Source organism: Molossus molossus, unplaced genomic scaffold (assembly GCF_014108415.1).
Source record: "Molossus molossus isolate mMolMol1 unplaced genomic scaffold, mMolMol1.p scaffold_m16_p_16, whole genome shotgun sequence".
NCBI classification, from domain to species: Eukaryota; Metazoa; Chordata; class Mammalia; order Chiroptera; family Molossidae; genus Molossus; species Molossus molossus.
The window spans coordinates 18,426,254-18,449,272 of record NW_023425351.1 but is presented as its reverse complement, the minus strand read 5'-3'; the positions used below and the strand labels follow the sequence as shown (position 1 = coordinate 18,449,272).

The 23,019-nt window shown below is 39.5% G+C and overlaps 1 protein-coding gene across 1 annotated transcript in view; it reads right to left on the bottom strand.

Moving 5' to 3' along the window:
- The window catches only part of RAB2A (RAB2A, member RAS oncogene family), a 92,269-nt gene extending 69,519 nt beyond the window's left edge, over positions 1-22,750 (bottom strand). Inside the window, exon 1 of the mRNA XM_036263758.1 lies at positions 22,450-22,750. Coding sequence (XP_036119651.1) covers positions 22,450-22,495 — 46 coding nt within the window. The 5' untranslated portion in view covers positions 22,496-22,750. The remainder of the gene's footprint in view (positions 1-22,449) is intronic.
- Positions 22,751-23,019: the final 269 nt, after the last annotated feature.

The following is a 23,019-nucleotide window of genomic DNA, read 5'->3' as shown; positions in this document are numbered from 1 at the left end:
TTCATGCAGTTGCCAGATTAAACTAGTAAGAGCCCAAGAAGTACATGTTAACAGTAACTAAATCAAACTATTAAATTCCCAAACTTTGACTTAGCATCAATGAACACAATTAATGTTGAGAGTAGCCTACTGAATTTAAGTACATGAAACATATACCAAGTTCAAAATAAATATTTTCTAATATTTTTTATTGGAAGGTGATTTGGCAGTATTTATCAAAATGTAAAATGTAAATTCCAATTGACCCACAAACTTTACTTGTTACACAAATGCACAAGAATGCTTACCACAGAACTGTGCATAATATTCATCAACAGGTAAGGTAGGCATATGTTGTTTCTAACAACCCAGCATGAGAGAACCCTTCTTTGAGCTCCCTAGCAGCTAGGGCATAGAAATGTGACCTAGGCTAAGCCAATAAGATTCTCTTGTCCAGAATATAGAATCTGAAGGCCTGCTCCAGTATCAGGGACCATATCAAGAGAGACTCCACGGTGGCTACAGTGGAGATGAGAGACCACTGACATGTGCCCAGCATCTTCTTCAGAAGGCTATACTGACAGCAGGAATTTGGCTATGCCTTATGTCTTCCTTGGCTTTGCCATTTTCAAGCTCAATAATACTGCCTTCTGATCATAGCTCCTTCTGTTCCTGTGGAGCTTCCGATCTTTCCAATAAAATCTTATCCTTAATTTAGCCACAGTAGGTTTCTGCTGTTTGGAACCATAGATTGGAATAACAGAATCAGGAACTGATTAAACTATGGTTCAGGTAGGCAGGTGTTTAAAAAGAATGAGACACATTTATATGTGATAAAATGTTAAGACATCCAAGATTCACCCTTAAGTAACAAAAAAAGGGCACTGGACAAACAGTACAAATTGTATAATCCTACTGGTGGGATTGGGACACACACGCACAAAGACTTATAAGATGGGGAGAGGAAAAGTGGCAGCAGAATGAATGGAAGCTACACAGACCATCTCCCAGGACCAAATTGGAATTACAACTAAAATAAAGGCCAATCGTCGGGAAAAACCAACAGAAAAGCAGCTGGAGAGGACCCATATAACCAGGGACAGAAAAAAGACACTAATTCAAGCCTGGTAGAAACTGTGGAGGCCCGAGGGGGCAGGCTGGGAGCCCATGGATAGCAGCTGAGGGCTGTTTTAGATGTGAACAGTTCCTGTTGAGAAAGAAGAGGTTTTAAAAAGCACCGAATCAGCTACAGCCACTCACCTTGGGCTTTGGCAGAGGGAGGGCAGAATGAACTGGAAGGGTGTGGAGAGTGTCTGGGGCTCCTGGCTCAGGAGAGAGCTGGAGGAGAGGACGTAGGGAGTTTTGTGCTAAATCACTCCCTCATAGGACAGTAGCCATCTTACTCAAAGAGCCCCTTCCCAGAGCTCTGGGGAGAAGCAACGGCCCCTCCTGAAGAAATTCAACACTACCAGGCCAGGCTAGAGAAATGGATATTAAGGCTCATTAACATATAGAGTCTGACAGCAAGAACATGCCCCACCCACTGGAAATCCTCTTACAGCTGAGGGATTTTCCATTCAGTGGAGGGCTACAAATTGAGGCTGATCAAGTAACTGAGACTTATAGCCTCCGGGCCAAAGCTAGAAGATAACTGAACCTATCCTTGGCCTACAAATCTACCCAGGAAAGTAAGACTTGACAGTGGTGTTTAAAATGAGTCCTCCCATACTCATCCAAACCTAGTAAAAGGAGCCATAATCAGCAGAACATCAACACCAACAGAGAAAATTTGGCAGGCTCCAAAACCCACTGAGAAAGCCAAAACTATGAAACAAAGAAACAAATCCCAAATAAAAGAACAAAAGAATTCTACTGGAGAAGAAATAAATGAAATGGAATTAAGCAAGGTATCAGAGGTAGAGTTCAGAGTAATAATTATGAGGAAACTCAACAGCATGAGTAAAGATATAGAAACATTGAAAATCAACCAACTGTAAACGAAGAATGACATAGCAGAAATAAAGAACACACTGGAAGGAATAAACAGCAGAGTAGAGGAAGCTGAGGATCAGATCAGTAAATTAGAAGACGGTAGACAAAAATCACCCAAACAGAGAACCAAAAAGAAAAAACCATTTAAAAACAGAAAGACAGCCTTAGAGAAATGTGGGACAACATGAAACATCCACATCACATGAGTGCCAGAAGAAGAAAATGAGCAAGCATTAGAGAATATATTTGAAGAAATAGTGACAGAAACCTTCCTTAACTTGGTGAAGGAAAAAGGCTTACAAGTTCAAGAAGCATAGAGAGCTCCAAGTAAGAAGAACCCAAACAGGCCCACACCAAGAAACATAATAATTAAAATGTAAAAAATTAACAACAAAGAGAGAATACTGAGGGCAGCAAGAGATAAGCAAGAGGTTATCTACAAAGAAACCCCCATAAGGTTATCAGCTGACTTCTCAACAGAAACACTACAGGCCAGAAGAGACTGGCATGAACTAATTAAGGTAATGAAAAACAAGGATCTGAATCCAAGACTACTCAATTCAGCAAGGCTAGCATTCAAAACAGAAGGTGAAATAAAGAGCTCCCCACACAAAAAAAGCTAAGGGAATATATTAGCACCAAACCAGCACTGCAAGATATGTTAAAAGGACTGCTGTAATTAGTAGAAGAAATAGGAAGAGAAACATAACCATAATGAACAAAAATGGCAATACGTAAGTACATATCAATAATAACCTTAAATGTAAATGAATTAAATGCTCTGATCAAAAGACACAAAGTAGCTGAATGGATAAGAAAACATGACTCATATATATGTTGTTTACAAGAGACACACCACACAACAAGACTCACATAGGTTGAAAGTGAAGGGATAGTAAAAAATTTTCAAGCAAACAGAAAGGAAAAATAAGTTGGGGTAGCAATACTCATATCTGATAAAATAGACTTCAAAATGAAGGCCATAACTAGAGACAAAAGAGTCCACTATATAATAGTAAAAGGATCGATCCAACAGAAGGACATAACCTTGTTAAACATATATGCACCCAATATAGGAGCACCAAACTACATTAACAGACTTCTTGAGGACTTCAAAGGAGAAATCAACAGCAATACAAGCACAGCAGGGGACTTCAACACCCTGTTGACGTCACTGGATAGACCCTCTAGACAAAAAATTAACAAAGAAATAGAGACTTTAAATGATGCACTAGATCAAATGGACTTAATAAATATCTACAGAGAATTACACCCCAAAACGGCAGAATTCACATTCTTCTTAAGTGCACATGGGACATCCTCAAAGACAGATCACATTTTAGGACACAAACTAAGTCTCTACAAGTTCAAGAAGAATGAAATCATATCAAGCATCTACTCAGATCACAATGGTATGAAACTAGAAATCAATTGCAACAAGAACACGCATAAACATTCAAACACATGGAGGCTAAATAATATGTTATTAAACAATTAATGGGTAACTAAGGAAAAAATTAAAAACTTCCTGGAAACTAACGAAAACGAACACACAACAACACAAAATCTATGGGACCCAGCGAAAGCAGTTCTGAGAGGGAAGTTCATAGCACTACAGGCTACCTCAAGAAACAAGAAAAATTACTAATTGACTATCTAACCTCGCAACTTAAAGAACTAGAAAGTAAACAAAAAGAAAAACCCAGAGCAAGTAGAAGGAAAGAAATAGTAAAGGTCAGAGCAGAAATAAATCAGAGACTAAAAAAATAATTCAAATAAATCAGCGAAACAAAGAGCTGGTTATTTGAAGATACACACGATTGATGGACCCTTAGCCAGACTCACCGAGAAACAAAGAGACAAAATTAACAAATAAAATTAACAAATAAACAAAATTAGAAACAAAAGAGAAGTAACTGACACCACAAAAATACAAAGGATCATTAACAAATACTATTAACAATTTTACGCCAACAACTTGGACATTCTAAGTAAAATGGACAACTTTCTAGAATCACACAGTCTCCCAAAACTGAACCGGGAAGAGATAGAAAACCTGAACAGACCAATAACAACTAAGGACATTGAAGATGTAATCAAGAATCCCAGCAATCAAAAGCCCAGGTACAGACGGCTTCACAGGGGAGTTTTAGTGAGAATTCAAATGACATCCATTCTCCTCAAGCTATTCCAAACATTCAAGAACAAGGGAAGACTTCCAAACTCATTTTATGAAGCCAGCATAATTCTAATTCCAAAACCAGATAAAGATGCTACAAAGAAAGAAAACTACGGGCCAATATCCCTGATGAACATAGATGCCAAAATCCTTAACAAAATATTAGTAAATTGGATCCAGCAATAAATAAATAAATTATTCACAATGACCAAGTAGAATTCATCCCCAAAATGCAAGGCTGGTACAATATTCACAAATCGATAAAGGTGATAGATTACATAAACAAAATGAAAGATAAAAACCATATGATTGTAGATGCTGAAAAAGCATTCGACAAAATCCAGCACCCATTTCTGATAAAAACATTCAGCAATGTGGGAACAGAGGGACCACATCTCGACATAACAAAGGCCATATATGAAAAACCTACAGCCAACATCATACTCAATGAGCATTTCCCTTAAGAACAGGAACAACAAAGTGATGCCCATTTTCATCACTCTTTCGTAACATAGTTCTGGAAGTCTTAGCTACAGCAATTAGACATGAAGAAAAAAACAAAAGGGATCCAAATTGGAAAGGAAGAAGTGAAACTCATTATTTGCAGATGACCCGATACTGTACACCTAAAGACTCCATCAAAGATCTACTAGATTTAATAAATGAATTTGGCAAAGTAGAAAGATACAAAACCAACATCAAGAAATTGACGGCATTCTTATACACCAACAATAAACTCACAGAAAGAGAAACTAAAAAAACAATCCCATTTACCATTGTGGCAAAAAAACTAAAATACCTAGGAATAAACTTAACCAAGAAAGGACCTCTTCTCAGAAAACTACAGAACAATGAAAAAAGACATAGAAGAAGATATAAAAAAGTGAAAGCATATACCTTTTTCATGGATTGGAAAAATTAACATAATTAAAATGTCCATACTACCCAAAGCAATCTATAGATTCAATGCAATCCCCATCAAAATACCAGAGACATATTTCAAGGACCTAGAACAAATACTCCAAAAGTTAATATAGAACCAATAAAGACCCCAAATAGTCACAGCAATATTGTAAAAAAAAGAACGAAGTAGGAGGGATCACAATACTATATATCAGGTTATACTACAAAGCCAATGAAATCAAAACAGCCTGGTAGTGGCACAAGAACCAGCATATAGATCAATGGAATAGAACAGAGTACCCAGAAACTGACCCAAGTCCTAATGCTCACTTAATATTTGACAAAGGTAGCAAGAGCATACAGTGGAGTAAAAACAGCCTCTTCAATAAATGGTGTTGGGAAAACTGGACAGCTACATGCAAAAAAGTGAAGCTAGACCACCAACTTATACCATACACAAGAATAAACTCAAGATGGATAAAAGACTTAAATGTGACTCATGAATCCATAAAAATCCTAGAAGAAAATGTAGGCAACAAAATTTCAGACATCACAAGCAGCAAAATTTTCACTGATACAACACCTAAGGCAAGAGAAACAAAGGAAAAATGAACACATGGGACTACACCAAACTAAAAAGCTTCTTTACGGCAAAAGAAACAAGCATCAAAATGAAAAAGGAACCCCCTATATGGGAGAGCATAATTGCCAATGATACATCAGATAAGGGATTAATGTCCAAATATAGAGAGTACTCATACAACTCAACAAAAGGAAGACAAAGAACCCAAATAAAAAATGGGCAGAGGATCTAAATAGACACCTCTCTAAACAGGACATATAAATAGCCAAAAGACATATGAAAAATGCTCATGTTACTAACCATCAGAGAGATGCAAATTAAAACAACTATAGGGTATCACCTCATACCTATGATAATGGCTGCCATCAACAAATCATCACATAAGTGCTGGAAAGGGTATGGAGAATAGAAGATTCTAGTACACTGCTGGTGGGAATGCAGACTGGTGTATCCACTACGGGAAACAATATGGTGGTGTTTCCTCAAAAAATTAAAAACTGAACTGCCATTTGACCCAGTGATCCCACTTCTAGGAATATAGCCTAAAAAGCCTAAAACACCAATCAGAAAGAATATATGTACCCCACTATGTTCATAGCAGTACTATTTACAGTTGCTAAGATCTGGAATCAGCCCAAGTGTCCATCAATAGATGAATAGATAAAAAAGCTGTGGTACAGCCCTGGTCGGTTTGGCTCAGCGGTTAGAGCATCAGCCCTAGACCAGAGTCCTGGGTTTGGTTCTGGCTAAGGGCATATACCTTGTTTCGGCTTGTCTCCGGCCCCGGTTGGGGTCATGTGGGTGGCAACTAGTCAATGTGTCTCTCTCACGTCGATGTTTCTCTCTTTCTCTTCCCCCCATCTCTCTTTCCCACTCTATTTGAAGATAAATGCAAAAGTGTCCTCGGATGAGGATAAAAAAGAAAAGCTGTGGTACATATACACAGTGGAATCCTATGTAGCTGTAAGAAAGAAGGATCTCTTATCCTTTGAGATGACATGAAGGGACCTGGAGAGTATTATGCTAAGCAAAATAAGCCAATCAGAGAAAGACAAATATCACATGGTCTCATTTATTTGTGAAATATAATGAACAAAATAAGCTGAACAAAACAGACCCAGAGACATAGACGTAGGGTACAGACTGACAAACCTCAGAATAGGGGGGTAAGGGAGAGATAAACCACAGAACTTATATGCATAGCCAATGGACATAGACAACAATGTGCGAAGTGGGGAGGGGGGTGGTGGGATCGGAAGGAGGGTGTCAATGGGGGGGAAAAGGAGAAATATCTGTAACAACAACAACAACAACAAAAAGACTTATAGATGCATAGAAAATTTCTGGAAAGACACACAAACCACTGTTTAACATATTTATGTAAAGTGGTAGATAATTTAATTTTAATTTTTTACCTTGAATACTTACACTTTCACCGTGTGTGTGTGTGTGTGTGTGTGTGTGTGTGTGTAGATCTATTTTAGGATCAAACACAATGTAAGCAATACTTTACGGGTCTCATTCAACAACATCCATAGTGATGTGGTATTTAAATAACTACCAAAAATAGTTACTCTAAATGTTGGTGTGCTAAGAAATTACAAGGAAGCCTGCAAGAAAAATAATGAGTTGTGAAATAAAAAGACTTTGGTTTTCTTTTTAAACTCCTACAAGCCACTAAAGGATCAGTAGAACCTTTTAACAAGATGTACTCATGACTAAGGTTGAAAATTCATATATTCACACTCTAATCCAACATGATATTTCCATTTCTCAGGTAAATTCTCCAAGAAAGGAAATGTCAAGCCAGAAAGGATGGGGGGGAGGGGGCCAAGAAAGAAAAAAATGGCTAAATGATGGAAAGGGCTCATTAATTAATGTCAGAAAAGTGAGTTAAGGGTAGAAATTTATCCTGTTTAAAGATGAGGAATAAGGCTCTTTCTTTGAAGTTATCCAGAGGATAAAAACTCGATATGCCACACAATGTTCTTTACAGTATGGTCCCAAGACTCCGTTAGTCTTAATTAAGCCCCTACAAAATCCTGACAAAAATCCTATACTGCCACACTCTGTATAACATTGCTGGTATAAGGTCATCCAACCTCGGTGAAATGAAAGACTGTGAGCAGCTCAGCTCAATTCTGTTCTCCACAGATAACAAAAAGGAGCAAAAGCACAAACTGATTCTACAGAATTATGTAGTGGGGAATCAGTGAAACAATGAGACCAAGTCTGATCATGTCATGCCTGGTTTATCATTTGTAAAGTGGGGTCAACAGGATTACTATGAGAACATATATGAGTCAGAGCAAAGCACTCAGCTTACAGTAGGTGTTCAATAAATGTTTACCAAAAATTTGAATCCAGCCCTGGCCGGTTTGGCTCAGCGGTTAGAGCGTCCGCCTGCGGTCCGGAGAGACCCGGGTTCGGTTCCCGCTAAGGGCATGTACCTCGGTTGCAGTTTGTCCCTGGCCCTGGTTGGTCGTGCGGGTGGCAGCCACTCGATGTGTCCCTTTCACATCGATGTTTCCCTCTCTCTCTCTTCCTCTCTCTCCCTCCCACTCTGTCTGTACAAAAAATGGAAAAATGTCCTCGAATGAGGATAAAAAAAAAAAAAAATTTGAATCCATTCTGAGTGATTCACTCCACTTACAATTAATCCTCTCCAAGCTCCTTTACTACTCAGTACATATTTCTACTGCACTACCTTGTAATTTATTGTAGCAAACGGGTCTCCTCTTTAGAGTAGAACAGTCATGTTCATTTTTCTAACTGCAGCACAGAGACTGCCCACATAGTAACTTAAACTTCTTTAAAAAGGAAAAAAAAAAAACACTGCCCTGGCCAGTGTGGCTCAGTTGATTGATGGGTCGGTCCCATTCACTTAGCTGTTTTGGGTTCGATTCCTGGTCAGGTCACATACCCAGGTTTTGGGTGTGCCCCCTGGTCAATCCCCAGTCCAGGAGTGTACAGGAGGCAACCGAATGCTTCTCACATTGATGTCTCTCTCCCTCTCTCTTAAAAAAAAAAAAAAAAAATCAATAAACATATCCTCAGATGAGGATTAAAAAAAGAAAACGGGAAAAAATCCAATCCAATCCTCTACTCTTTGTATAAATTCCATCACCAAACCTTGTATGTACCAACCAAACTCCTGCTAGAACAGCTCCAGTAACAAACCAACTCACCACTTAACAAGCTCTTTCCATTTCATAGGGAGTCCAAATCTATCTCTCCTCTACTCACAGTCCTAGTTCTGTCTGTGAAAAGCCACAAAGTCTGTTTAAGCCCTCTTTTATATGAGTCACCTAAGTATTTAAAAGTCATTATTATATTCTCCTTTAAGTCTTCTCTTTCTTTATGGGTTAAAATGTTTCAATTATTTCAACTGTTCCTAAAATGCCATGGTTGACAGAACTTTCATACCACCCTACGGTCCCCTGAGCAGACTCCAATGTGTAGATGTCCCTCTGAAATAAGAGTTTCCATAACCAAATTATAGTTGAGTCCTGACCAGAGTAGAACTATTACCTGCCTTGTCTGTACATTATAGTTTTCCTAACACAGTAGCACATTTATTCCTTTGTTAGCTTTATCACTCATCTGACTCATACTGAACCATGTCATGTAAAACTAAGTTTTAAAGGATATGCTATTTAAAAATTTTTTTTTTCTTTATTGATTTTAGAGAAAGGGAGAGGGAGAGATAGAAACATCGATGAAAGAGAATATTGACTGGCTGCCGCCTGCATGCCCACCCACTGGGGATCTGGCACACAATCTGGGCATGTGCCATGACCAAGAATCAAACTGGTGACCCCTTGGTGTATAGGTCGATGCTCAACCACTGAGCCACACCAGCCGGGGGCTAGAATAGGCTGCTATTTAATCAGCTGACCTACATCTTGTATTTGTATGGTTGTTTTTAAAAGTAAATATATAGGGCCCTGGTTGGTGTGGCTCAGTTGGTGGAGTGCTGTCCTGTATACTGAAAGATTGTGGATTTGATTCCCTGTCAGGACACATACCTAGGTTTCGAGTTCAATCCCCAGTCAGGGAACATCTGGAAGGCAACCAATCAATGTTTTCTCTCACATCTGCCTGTATATCTGTCTCTTCCTTCCCCTCTCTCTAAAATCAATAAGCACATCTTTGGGTTAGTATTAAAATAAACATAATAAAAGTAAACATAGGGCTTAAACTACACTTTATTAAATTCCATTTTGCTAAATTTAGCCAATCATTCTACTTGTCAAGGTCATTTTGGATTATGTCTGGTATACTCTACACATTAGCTCTTTCAACCAAATTGGATTTTATCCAACTTGTTGCTAATATAACACATAAAAAAAATATCCAGGACTGAATGTAGCAGCATGTTCTCTCCAGCTTGCCTATATCTCAGCCCTTTATGGATACAGTGATTCAACCAATTAAAAATCCACTTAGCTGTGAAACCAGAAGAATTTCTTTACCTCATACCAAATGTTATCGTGAAAAAGTGTAACAAATACCTTTAAAGTACCAGTGAATCAACTAACCAAGCATACAAATATTACTGCTTCAATATGTAACTAATAACTCATTTCCCTATTAATTTTTGCATCAAGTAAAACTTTGAGCATAAGTGATTTTTGACACCTACACTAAACTAAAACTGAACTAAAAATACTTTGTCGAAAGAGGTAAGATAACCTTTGATCAATAGATTCATTTACATTGAAGACTTCCACAGATCTAAAAAACTACCTCTTTCCAGAGGGGTTCAAAACAGAGAAATCATTCAGGACATATCAGAAGATACCAAAAGTGGGTGTAGAAGAAATCAAGTTATAAAATAACTACATACTAGCCTTACCACCTCTTTCCTAAAGACTAATGAAAAAGAGCATCTCCTACTTGATATCCTTCTCAATCTGAAGTGGGCTATAGACATCTGAGATAGAAGACTTATTCTTTTATGGAATTGAGAGAGAATTTCAGGATCAAAGAACTGCTATTTTGCAGACTAACATGTGATCTTGTTTTCCTTCAACTCAACTAATTAGTTTCGAGTCAGCATAGTGAATACCTTTTTTTTTTTACAGGCAAGACCTCCCCACCCCACCCTGTAACTTAATTTTAGGATGCTCAACAGGTTATAAAAATTGTCTCTAAGATATTACTATTAATAAAGCACTTTTGTAGATTAGAAGGCACCTGTACCCATTGTTTACTTCAAACTCATGAAAATCCTCTGAGGTAGATAAGCCAGGCATTTCTATTGTTTTTTTTTTCCATATGAGAAAACTGAAATTGAAGCAGTTTGGACTTTACCAAGATAACAAGTAAGCAGAGGGGCCACTACCCTAATCAAGATATTCTAATTAGGCTGTTAGAAATTTTTCAAGTGTGCTGCAAGCTGAAATAATCAGAAAGAGCCTAACCTACAGCATTGGTGAACAACCTTTAAAGGTGCACTAGGCAGGAACTATACACATTTTATAAATAGAAAACTCAGGAATTTAAATGAATTGTTAATTTGCAAAAATAAGAGTTAGTGGAAGGTATCCACTTTCCATTACTCTCTCTACATTGTCCTACAAAGAACAAGTGACACTATAACATGCTTGGGAAACATGACCACCACATTGCTGTCTGTGTGGAACATGTGCATGCCATACCCAGAAGCCCATGGCAAATGGGCATACCTGTGATCTATGTCTTGATCCCTCCCCATGTGACTGAACCAAGTTGGTACCTGATAAAAATAAATTCACCCTTATCTATAATTAAATTCCCCTGGTAAAAGACAGCCTCTCATGTTGAATTTTTTAAAAATACAGCAATGGGCTATATAAAAAATACAGGCCTTTTAAAAAAAGGTGAAACAGTAGAGTTGAAAGAAGAATGAAAGTTAACTGATAATTACTCCAGAGAGTGATTTAGATTAGCTGGTAACACTGGCAATACCTCCACCCACAAGTACTTCAAGGTATATCTCCAGAACTCTAGCACCTGTATGCTAATAGGCAGGCACATGAATAATCCATGCAATACTGTCTTCTACAATACAACAAACAACCCATCCTAAAATGTTCTTAAGTAAAAATAATGTGAAAATCATAGTACAGTCAGACAACAGAATTAAATTAAATCAATCAAGCAATTGATATCAACAAAAAGTTTCAGAGTAAGCACAATTCCATTAATATGAAATTCTTTAAAAGTACATAAAATATTGTACACTGTTTACAAATACATATGTGCATATGTAGTAATCATTTGGAAACTTCCAAAGAAATAATAAACACCAAATTCAGGAGACAGTTACCTCCAGGGACGAAGAGAGGTCAAAGTAAAAGAATATATAAGGGGCTTCAAATATATGTGTAATGTTTGTTTCCTAAACAAAACCAAAAAATGTGGATTCCAAGAAAACAGAAGAGAAGATGAAAAAGTATTGAACCATGTCATGTCATGGTTTGGCCCAATTGGTTGGAGTGTCATTCCATCCATTGTAAGGTCGTGGGTTTGATTTCTGGTCAGAGCACATACCCAGGTTGCGGGTTTGATCCCCACTTGGGGTATGTCTGGGAGACAACCGATGTTTCTCTCCCTTTCCCTTCCCCTCTCTCTAAAACCCATAAAAACATCCGTGGGTGAGGATTTAAAAAAAAACACATGCTAGGCAAATATGAACGAAAAGTTAATATTCAAAAGTAGTGTCAAACACTTGAATACCAAAAACTACACTACCAAATATGTAAAAAGTAAAAGGTAACTTAATGACAAAAGAATAACCCACACAAATAGCAAGTCTAATCTAATGGACAAGTATGGAACCCTGCATGTACACAAGTATACACTTTTCAAGCATACATGGAATATGTACAAACACTAACCAAGTACTAGGCTACAAAATTAGCCTCAAACACTGAAGAATCAATACACATAGTCTATTTTCTCTTACCTAAGTGACATAAAGTTAGAAATCAATAATGAAAAGATTGTTTAAATAAAAAGAAGAAGCCCTGGCCGGTTTGGCTCAGCGATTAGTGTCGGCCTGTGGTCCAGAGAGACCTGGGTTCGGTTCCCGCTAAGGGCACGTACCTCGGTTGTAGTTTGTCCTCGGCCCTGGTTGGGTCATGCGGGTGGCAATCACTCGATGTGTCCCTTTCATGTCGATGTTTCTCTCTCTCTTTCTCTCTCTCTCCCTCCCACTCTATCTGAACAAAAAATGGAAAAATGTCCTCGGGTGAGGATAAATAAATAAATAAAATAACTTGAAGCTTAAAAAATAAAATAAAAAAGAAAAAAGAAAAGAAAAAAGTGCTTAAAACCAAAAACACACATTCCGAATTATATCAAGGGTTGAAAAAAAAAGGCTATGAGAGGAAAACCAGGATTTCAGAGTGGCCAGTTCCCCAAGACTTGTTTACACAGTTTTTTTTCTGGGATTCCTATAAGCACCCTTTAAATTACTACCAAAGCATCTTTTCGTGGCTGCTCTGTCTGTGAAGTAGTCACTCTATCAGTCTCACTGCTTCACTAATAAACTTTCACTTAAAAACAAACAAACAAAAAAGCAAAAAAACCTCTTTTTTGTGAGCTAGTTCGAAGAGGTTTCTGTTCTTTATAATAAAATGGGTCCTTCCTAGAACAAATTCCTAGAGTCTTTCTATTTTATTTTATTTTTTATCCTAAAGTCTTTCTAAATCTTTAATGGCCTAATGGTCAGAGAGACTAAATAAAGCAAGACTGCATATATACAACTGAAATAAAATTAATCTTGATAAAAAATTTTGAATCTTGTTAAAACAATGCTGATAAACTAAGGAACTTTCCATAAAACATCTAAATGCAAACAAATATACTAAATACAAGAAACACCAACATAAGCTAGGAAACAATTACAGTCAAGGATAGCAGATTCCTCAAAGCATCAGCTGGCTCCAAATGAGCAAGCTAAGCAGGGATGTGGGTGGGGGGGGGGGGGGAGATTAACCTGGGGGACACATGAAGGGCAAAAGAAATAATTTTTGCTATGAACAGCATTACTATACATTACTGGTTAAGTTTGGGTTAGTTTTTCAAATGCATATGGAGAAAGAATAGAAACATTCAAAGAATAAAAAGAAGAAATATTAACCATTTCTTACTGATGACAGTGTTACACATATTATCTCATGCATTTATTCCATTTTATAGATGAGGACACTGAGACTCAGGGAGATTCAAGAGGCTGCTCAAACTCACATAGCTGCTCAGGAGCAGAGAAAAGACTTTTATCCTTGCTTTAAGGAGGATAGTTCTGCCCTATTTTGCATGAGTGGAGTTGGTTATCTGGTTTTAGTAAAGGGAACTGAGAGACTATGTACTCCCACAGCCACTCAACAGACAAAGCAGTTGATAAGCCAACGGAAGAGGTCTGGTATGGAATTTGAGGGAATCAAGAGATATGTATGACATGACATGGAAGAGAGCATGTGGACTTTGAAGTCAGAAAGACCTGGGCTCAAATTCCAGCTTGGTCAGTTATTAGCCATGTGATGTGACAATTAGTCTCCCTTTCCTCACCTGCAAAATGTAGTCTTCCTCATGGATATTACTGTTCAGATTCAATAAGTTGAACCATTGGGAAAGGCCATATATGTAATATAAATATACCAGTTATATATTTACATTTTTCACTATATTAAGACCCATTATTTATAATTAAGTACATGAATGCATGCACTTTTAAAAAAGCATGAGATAACATAATTAGGATAAATAAGCGGAGTTTTCTGTTTACACTGTTTGGTGCTAAATACAGTGTTCACTTCTAAAAGGTGTACACATGGTTGTGGACTGGTAGCTAGGTTGGTTAGAGCGTCATCCGCATATGCCAAGGTTGCAGGATTGATTCCCAATCAGGGCACATACAAGAATCAACCAATGAATGCATAAACAAGTGGAACAAATCGATGTTTCTCTCTCTCTAAAATAAATCAATAAAGTTAACACTTTTAAAGGGGTACACAACAATCACTGTCAAATATTAATGTTGCTTCTGACTTCAACTTATTGTTTCTATCTTATATTTCTCCCTAGCTCTCTGTCTAGGCAGAATAATGCCCCCTCCCTACCACCACCACCACCACCACACAAAGATATACAAGCCATAATCCCCAGAATTTGTGAGTATTTTGCTCTAGGAGGCAAAGGGGACTTTACAGATGTGATTAAGATTACAGACTTTGAGATGATATTATCCTGGATTATCCAGGCAAACCCAATCTAATCACGAGTCTTAAAAGCAGAAAACCTTTCCCAGCTTCAGATGTGATGATCCAAAAAGAGTCAGAAAGATTTGACAATAGAAGGATTTGATTCCTTGTTGTTGGCTTTGAAGGTGGAGAAAGGGGTCATGCGCCAAAGAATGTGGGTATATGGGTGGACTCTGGAAGGTGGGAACAGCCCTCAGATGACAGACAGAAAGACAATGGAAATCTCAGCCCTACAGCTGGCAGGGAACTATATTCTAACAACACCATAAATGAGCAAGGACCCTCCACTTATTTTATATAAGTGCCTTAATCCTTCTTCAGCAGGGGAAATAAATTGGTCAGTGCATGTAGTAGCCTACCCAGCACACATTCATGGCTTTCTGAAGCACTAACTCTGTGCCAGACATGGTCTTGCTTTCAAGAATTTTGCTGCAGCATGCATCAACCAAGTATTTTCCTTTCTCCCTCAGATATGACCAGAAACACAGTTAACTGTCAACTACACCTGAAAATGGGAATATTTTGAAGAGAAAACTGGGAGAAACTTAAAGGGCTGCATCACATCACAGCTATATAAGTAAAAACTTACGTTTGGCTCAGTGGTTAAAGCATTGGCCCATGGACCAAAGGGTTGTGGGTTTGATTCCTGATCAAGGGCACGTACTTGGGTTGCAGGTTTGATCCCTGGCCCAAGCTGGAATCCAAAAGGAGGCAACCAATTGATGTGTCTCTCTCACACTGATGTTTCTCTCTCTCTCTCTTCTTCCTTCCCTTCTTACTCTATCAAAAAAAAAGAAAAAGTAAAAACTTATAATGGGAAATGGGTGGGGTGAGAGGAGGGAAGAAATAAGTAAATAATTTGCCCCAAATGACATCTCAGATTCTTCATCTATAAAATGGTAACCTCACATATCTGTTCAAGGATTAAAAAATAAAAAGCTTTTGATATTGTGTATGAACTATAAAAAGTGTAGAGACTTCCTTGTAAGAATCTACTACATAGACATAGTGCCATAGGCTAGTTCTACATTGATACAGAATTCTATATAAATTCAGCCTGGATATATCTTAGGCATGATTTAAATAAAATCCCAGAAAGCAGAAAATCTGGCAATAAAATAAATCAACTTTAGAAAAAAGGCAAGCAAAAATGACCCAAGACTGACAAGTAGAGGGGAATGCATGGTACTATGACCATGAAAAATGTTTTAAAAAAATATTGATATCCAGGACTCACTGCAGGTCTACTAAAGCAGGATCTCCAAGGATGAAACCCAAGTCATCTGAGTTAACAAACACTGCAGGAATTTAAGGGGGGTGACTCCGCCTGTATGATAAGAAAAGGGAACCTGGTATCTTCTTGCCAGGTGTCCTTCACTTACAAATGAGGTATAACAGCTAGAATATAGAATATTTAAAGTCTTGCAAATAAATGAGGCTGATGAAATCAAGTGGGAAAGTTTCATGTAAAAAATGAAAAGTTACAAAGGGGAGCAAGGGAGGTCAGGGTGTGGCTGCATCTTTTGTACCAAAGGACACAGTCTCCAAGACGAAGGATAAGCAGAGAATATCAAAATGGAGCAAGCATAGCTGGGCCAGAGTGAGAGGGAAAGACAGCTGAGCTGGCAAAATTAGGATCTGCTCAAATAAAATAGCAAATTACTGGCGACTCTAAGAGGAAAGCTGGCAAGATAAAATGCAGGGGAGCAGTGGGGACAATAAAGGAGAAAATTAATTTCATGTTGGAGCAGAAGCAGGAATGGGGTAGGGACAAAAAGGACAAGAGAACTGAGAATGCAGAGAAGAATATTATTTGGGATGAGTAGGTGGGTTCACTAGGAAGAAAGTAAAAGGAATGAGTATACAGGCCTCTATGATTCAATATAAAGCCTCAGGAGCAATATAAATATTAGGGGAAACAAGTAGCAAATAAACTGGTTAGGAGAGAAAGAAAAGGAAAAGGCTGGTCAAATATATTGAAAGACTACAAATAATATGCATAAAGCAAAAACTTAAGTATAACAGAAGTATATTGTCTAAACTTTAGATGTTGTTATAAAAGGTATTTCAGACATGTTTTCGCTCTCATTTAATAAAACTACTAAACATTTAAAAACAAACTAAACAACAAAGTTTAGAGATGCATAAGTGACACAACTATGAAGTAAGGGAAGGATTAATACAGACCTCAGGCTAGTGGAAGCTTGGGAGTGAAGTAGAGGTATGTGATGAGGATCTGTATTTCTTTAGCTTGGGTGTTTGATTTACTGCTATTCTTCAAAACTATTAAATTATGAATATATGTTATATATCTAAAATATTCACATTTCATAACTAAAAAAATTTTAATGAAATTTTTCTACCTCTGAATTCCCCAGTTTTTTCTTTTTTTAAAATTTTTATTTATCGAATTTTTTAAAGCAAGAGGAAGAAAGGGGAGGGGGGACAGAGAGAGAGAGAGAGAGAAACGGCAAGTTGCTGTTCCACTTATTTATGCATTCACTGATTCTTTATGTGCCCTGACCAGAGATCGAACCCACAACCATAGCATGTTGGAAACCATGCTAACTGAGCTACCTGGCCAGGGCTTAAACATTTTTAAAAGATTTTCCTATTTTTCAATTATAGTTGACATATAATACACTATTATATTCATTTCAGGTGTGCAACATAGTAATCAGAAATTTCTATAACTTATGAAGTGATCATCCCAATAAGTCTAGTACCCATCTGACTTGTCCTCAAAAGACTGAAGAGTGAAAGGGACCAGTAAAATGAAATAATGAGTGGTGGGCTTGTTCATCTTAAAAGAATGAATGAATAGGAATTGGTCAGCTGAAAAAATTTTAACCTAACCTTTTTGGGAAGGTGGGGGTGCGTAGCAAGAAGGAACATGTCATATAGAACACAACTGGGATGTGCTTTTGTGTGCCTAGTTGAGTGCAGAAAAGAGGAAGGAAAATTAGTGATGAGATTAAAATTATAGGCAGATGCCAGAATGTTAGGAGCAACAATTATAGAATTATTACAATTTTTCTCTCCCTCTATACTTGATAATTATCTTCCTATGATACTAGACTAGGCTTGTTATAAACTGATTTCTACCTTATATCTAGATTTAAATGACACATTTTTATTTATTGATACATTTTAGAGAGAGGAAGGAAGGGAGAGAGAGAAAAAATGATCTGTTGTTCTATTTATTTATGCATTCACTGGTTGCTTCTTGCATTTGTCCTGACTGGAGATCAAACTCAAAACCCTGGCCCGAAACCTTGGTATATGGGGACGACACTCTAACCAACACAGCTACACAGCCAGGGCTGACCCATTTTCCTACATGATTTTTCAGGAATAAAACACTACTAATGAAATATTTTACAGCTATAAATTAACTGCATTTGGTCATACAGTAAGAAAACAAACATTTCAACAGTATTATCACGAAAATGTAAAAAGTTTTTAAAAACTCTTCTAGCCCTGGCCAGTGTGGCTCAGTAATTAGAGCATCAGCCCAAGGACCAAAGGGTCACAGATTTGATTCCCAAGAAGGGCACCCACCTGGGTTGCAGATTCACTCTCTGGCCTCAGTTGGGGCATGTAAGGGAGGCAAACAATCTTTATGTCTCTCTCATGTTGATGTTTCTCTCCCTCTATCCCCTCCTCCACTTTCTCTAAAAATCAATGGAAAACAATATCCTCAGGTGAGGATTAACCAAAATAAATTAATTAATTAACCTAAATAAATAAGTAAATAAACCAAAATAAAAAAAGGCCTTTAGCCTGCTCCCTCCCTCCAGGGAGCACACCAGGCCCTTCCTTTCCTCCTTTTCCTCCCCCACAGGCATACATCTTGTGTAAGGGACCCCACAAGGCTTGCAATCAGGGGAGCAATGGGAAGTCCCAGCTCATCCTGGACTAAACCCGTGACCTGTTTCCAAGGCCCCATTTTCTCTAATTTGTCAGTGAGATGACAGCAGCCCCACCTTGGCTCACTTCTTTCCACTAAGGTTCCTAAGGAGCCAAAGCAGCTCCACCTAGTCTCTCTCCTGTTGCTTCTCCTATCCAAGGCCCTTCCTTCTTTCACTGTCCCCAGCTTTACTAAATGTACTTTCAAAATTAAACACACACACACACACACACACCCTCTTCTATGAAAGAAGGAATTCTGAAAAGAAAAAGGAGCATGCTACTTTCACATTTGTCCTCATTTTATCTCACTACTGAGGGTCAGGAAGGTTAATGACTATTTTATAGACGAGGGAAAGTGAGAAACAGGAAAAGTAGTGATTTTCATTCTAAGATGTATATTTTTCACACTGACTTTTAAAAAAGTCAAGATGGATCTGACACTACTGATTTAATATCAACTTCTGTGGGGAGGGCCATGGTAAGTATATCTCATACTATGGGTATACTTTTTATTTAAAATCCTCACCCAAGGACATTTTTTGATATTTTGTTCAAAATGGGGGGGGGGGGGCATCGACATGAAAGGGACACTTAGAGTGGTTGCCACCCACATGACCCAACCAGGGTCGGGTACAAACTGCAACCGAGGTACATGCCCTTAGCGGGAACCAAACCCGGATCTCTCCAGGCCGCAGGCCAATGCTCTAACCACTGAGCAACCGGCCAGGGCTATACTTTTGAGTTAAGGAAACATGGTAAAGCATTTCGGCAAAAGTCAATAGTAAGAAAGTGGCAACTCTGGCCAGGTGGCTCAGTTAGAGCATCATCTAGATATGCCAGTTGTGCGTTTGATACCCAATCAGAGCACATACTAGAATCAACCAATGACTGCATAAGTAGAACAAATCGATGTTTCTTTCTCTCCCTTCCTCTCTTGCTCTAAAAAAAAAAAAAGAAACATTTAAAAAAAAGTAAGTGGCAGAATACAGCTAAAAAAATTCTGTCAAGTTAGTAACATATATTAATAGAAACACAGTGGCATGTTTGGCTATTCTTTCATTAATTTAATTAAATGTATAGGATCTCCCTACCAAAAGGCTCTTCCTGAAATACAAAACCATACAAAACATTTTTTCTGCCCTCAAGAAGTACATAATCAAATATAGATGCCTACACAAGTATCTATAAAATATTCTGTGATTAATATCAGAAAGATAAATCACTTCTCAGCCTTTTGACTAAGAGCATATATGACACTGATAGAACAGATATCTATACTTGAGAACAATATATTACATGGACTTTTGGAGCAGGGAGATGGAATAGGAGCTTCCACTCCACGTCTGAGAATGGTGTACCCCCTGGGAGGGGATATCAGAAAGATGATAGAAAATGAGATACATCCAGAGAAGGAGTAGTCACTCTCAGCCAGCATACCAGGAAAAACCTGACACATACATGTTAACTCTGAAAGCATTATGGTAAGGTTAGGCTCTGAAAGACTAATAGAATTTCCACAGGGAAGGCACTCTAAGCAGAGGGAGCAGCAGGGATCAGAAAAAAAGCCACTGGGCCTCACTGGCAGAAGAAAGGCAGGGAATAATGAAAAGTAAATGAGGCTAAAATACGGAGTTCCTTCAAGATCAAACAAAACAATGTGGACAGAAGGAGAGCCTCCTAACAACGTTTCAGGAAGATTAATCTGACAGTAAACTATACAGGATGAACTGGTGTGGGAAGAAAGTACTGCAGTATAGGTCCAGTGTCAAGTATTCAGTGCCTAAACTAGATGGTAACAGCACTAATGGCAACAAAGGTGTGCGTTCCTTTTGAACTGCCTGGGCATTGTTTTTGAATAAAAGCAAAATCCAAGAAAACAGCACCAACATGTTAACATTTGTAGCCCCACTACTCCTAACACAATGCTTTACCCATAGTAAATGCTCAATAAATAAGCTGAGAGAAGGAAACTTGCAAATGCTAATTTGAATCTTCACTACTGCTACATGTCCACAATCACTTTTCTCTCTACCATTCATATTACAGTTAAGGTGAAGTCCTTTTCCAGTCTTGGGTTTTACAGCCTAAATCAAAATTTGCTAGTAGGCTTTAGAATCCCACTTCCTTTTCCTTCAAAATATGCCACAGCATTTTTTAAAGTATATAAATTTGCTACTAAACATTTGCAAACCACATTTGGTCTAACTGGGATTTTCTGTAGAAAATCATCCAGTTTCTATACAGACACAAACCAAAAAACCTAGATAAAAAATCTTATTTATGGCAGAAAGTTTTCTTTTAGGCAGCAATCGACATCTTTCTAGTGTTACTTATTGAAGCTGCTACATCACTAGTGTAACCACAAGTTGCACCTTACATTTCCAAAGTTGTGTAAAGGGTCTAAAATTGTGCAAGAGTCACCAGTGAAATCGGATTCTGGTATATTAATAGTTACAACAGCCTGGCCTGTGTGGCTCAGTGGTTGAGCGTCCACCCATGCACCAAGAGGTGGCCAGTTCGATTCTGGTCAAAGCACATGCCCAGATTGTGGGCCAAATTCCCAGTTGGGGGCATGCAGGAGGCGGCCAACTGAAGTTCCCGATCGCTCATGGATGTCTCTATCAGTCTCTCTTTCTACCTTCCTCTCTCTCTAAAAAAAAAAAAAAAAATCAATAAAGAAAAAATATATAAAAAATAGATATAACAACTGAAGAAGCCTGTTTTATTATTAGACTGCAAATATTACCAAAATCACAGGTATTAAGAAATATTTTACATGTTTACTTATGTGTGAAATATACTCGGATGTTATTTTAAGAGAGAATAACTGAATTTCTTTCTGTTTCAAACAGACATCAGGTCACCCGAAAATTGGCAGTGGTGACCTGGATTTGATATATCGAAAAAAATCAGAGTGTCCCCAACATACTAACACACATGCACACACCCAGAACAGTGAAGAAGGCCTTGCACCCGAGTTTACACGTGGCAAAAGGCTACAGAACTATTTTATGCTTTAATGACCTCAGAAGGGATTTCTCAGGCGTCAAGTTATGGGATGTGATTTATTCTGACTTTGTAATTGGAGGTGTTAGGAAAAAACACACGATAAATTTTCAATATTTATAGACTGCAAAAAATTTCTTTAAAGGTCTCCTTCTCTGTTCCTCAGCTGGCTGTCCCACACCAGGGAGTGCTTTGCCCAGGCCTAGGCAGATGCATGAAGGTCAGAGAAGGCGGGACTGTTCAGGAAACCCAAGACCCTCCTCCCATCCATCACCTTCTGCTCTCCTGTACCATCCCTTTTCTTTCTCGGGGCGGCGAGGAGGCCCCAAAGTGAGAAGCAACCGTGTGAGCCGGACGGCCCTGGGCTGCGCGGCCCCTCCTGTCACACACTTCCTGACCGACCATCGCGAACGGCGGCCACGGCCCCCAGCGGCAGGGCTGCTCAGGGCGAGGGCCGCGGGCCGGGCGGCCAGGCCGCGGCCGCTCGCAGTGCCCACGTCACCAGCTCTACCACTGCGGAAACGGAGCTGCGCGGCCTGGAGGGAGGCGTCCGCTGGCGACGGCGCCCCGGCCAGACACCGTTTGCCCCTCGGCCCGGGCCCGCAGGCCGCTGACAGCCCCCCGGCCGCGCCCGGGACCCTCACCTGTGTCGCCGATGATGATGTACTTGAAGAGATAGGCGTACGCCATGGCCGCGGCCGCTCCGTGCCAGGGCACACGGCTCCTCCTCCTGCACTGCTCCTCCTCCGCGCCCTTTAATCTGCCGCCGCTCGGCCTCGGAACGCCAGGCCCCGCCCGCCGCTGTCAGCAGCCGTGAGTGAGGAGCTGAGAAGAAGCTGGACAAACTGACACCGCGGAGCCTAGGGAGACAGCACCCGGCCGAGCTCAGTGGAACAATAACAGCTACCGTGGCGCCTCCGCCCCGCCTCCGCGCCGACCCGGAAGGGCTTCGGCCGCCGGCGCCGCCGGAGTAAAGGGGAGGAGTCCGCACGCCAGCTGCGCCGGTCGGCCGGGGTCCCGCCCAGCCAGGGCTCTGCCCCGCCCAGCCAGGGCTCTGCCCCGCCCAACCAGAGCGCCGGCCTGCCGGAGCCCCGCCCAGCGCCGCGCGGCCGCGCCCTGTCCTTCCTGAGGCGGGCGAGGCCAGGCGCCTATGGTCGCGGCAAATTGGAGCCGGCGACCCGGGCGGCCCGGAGAAGGTGGGGGAGGGGAGGAGG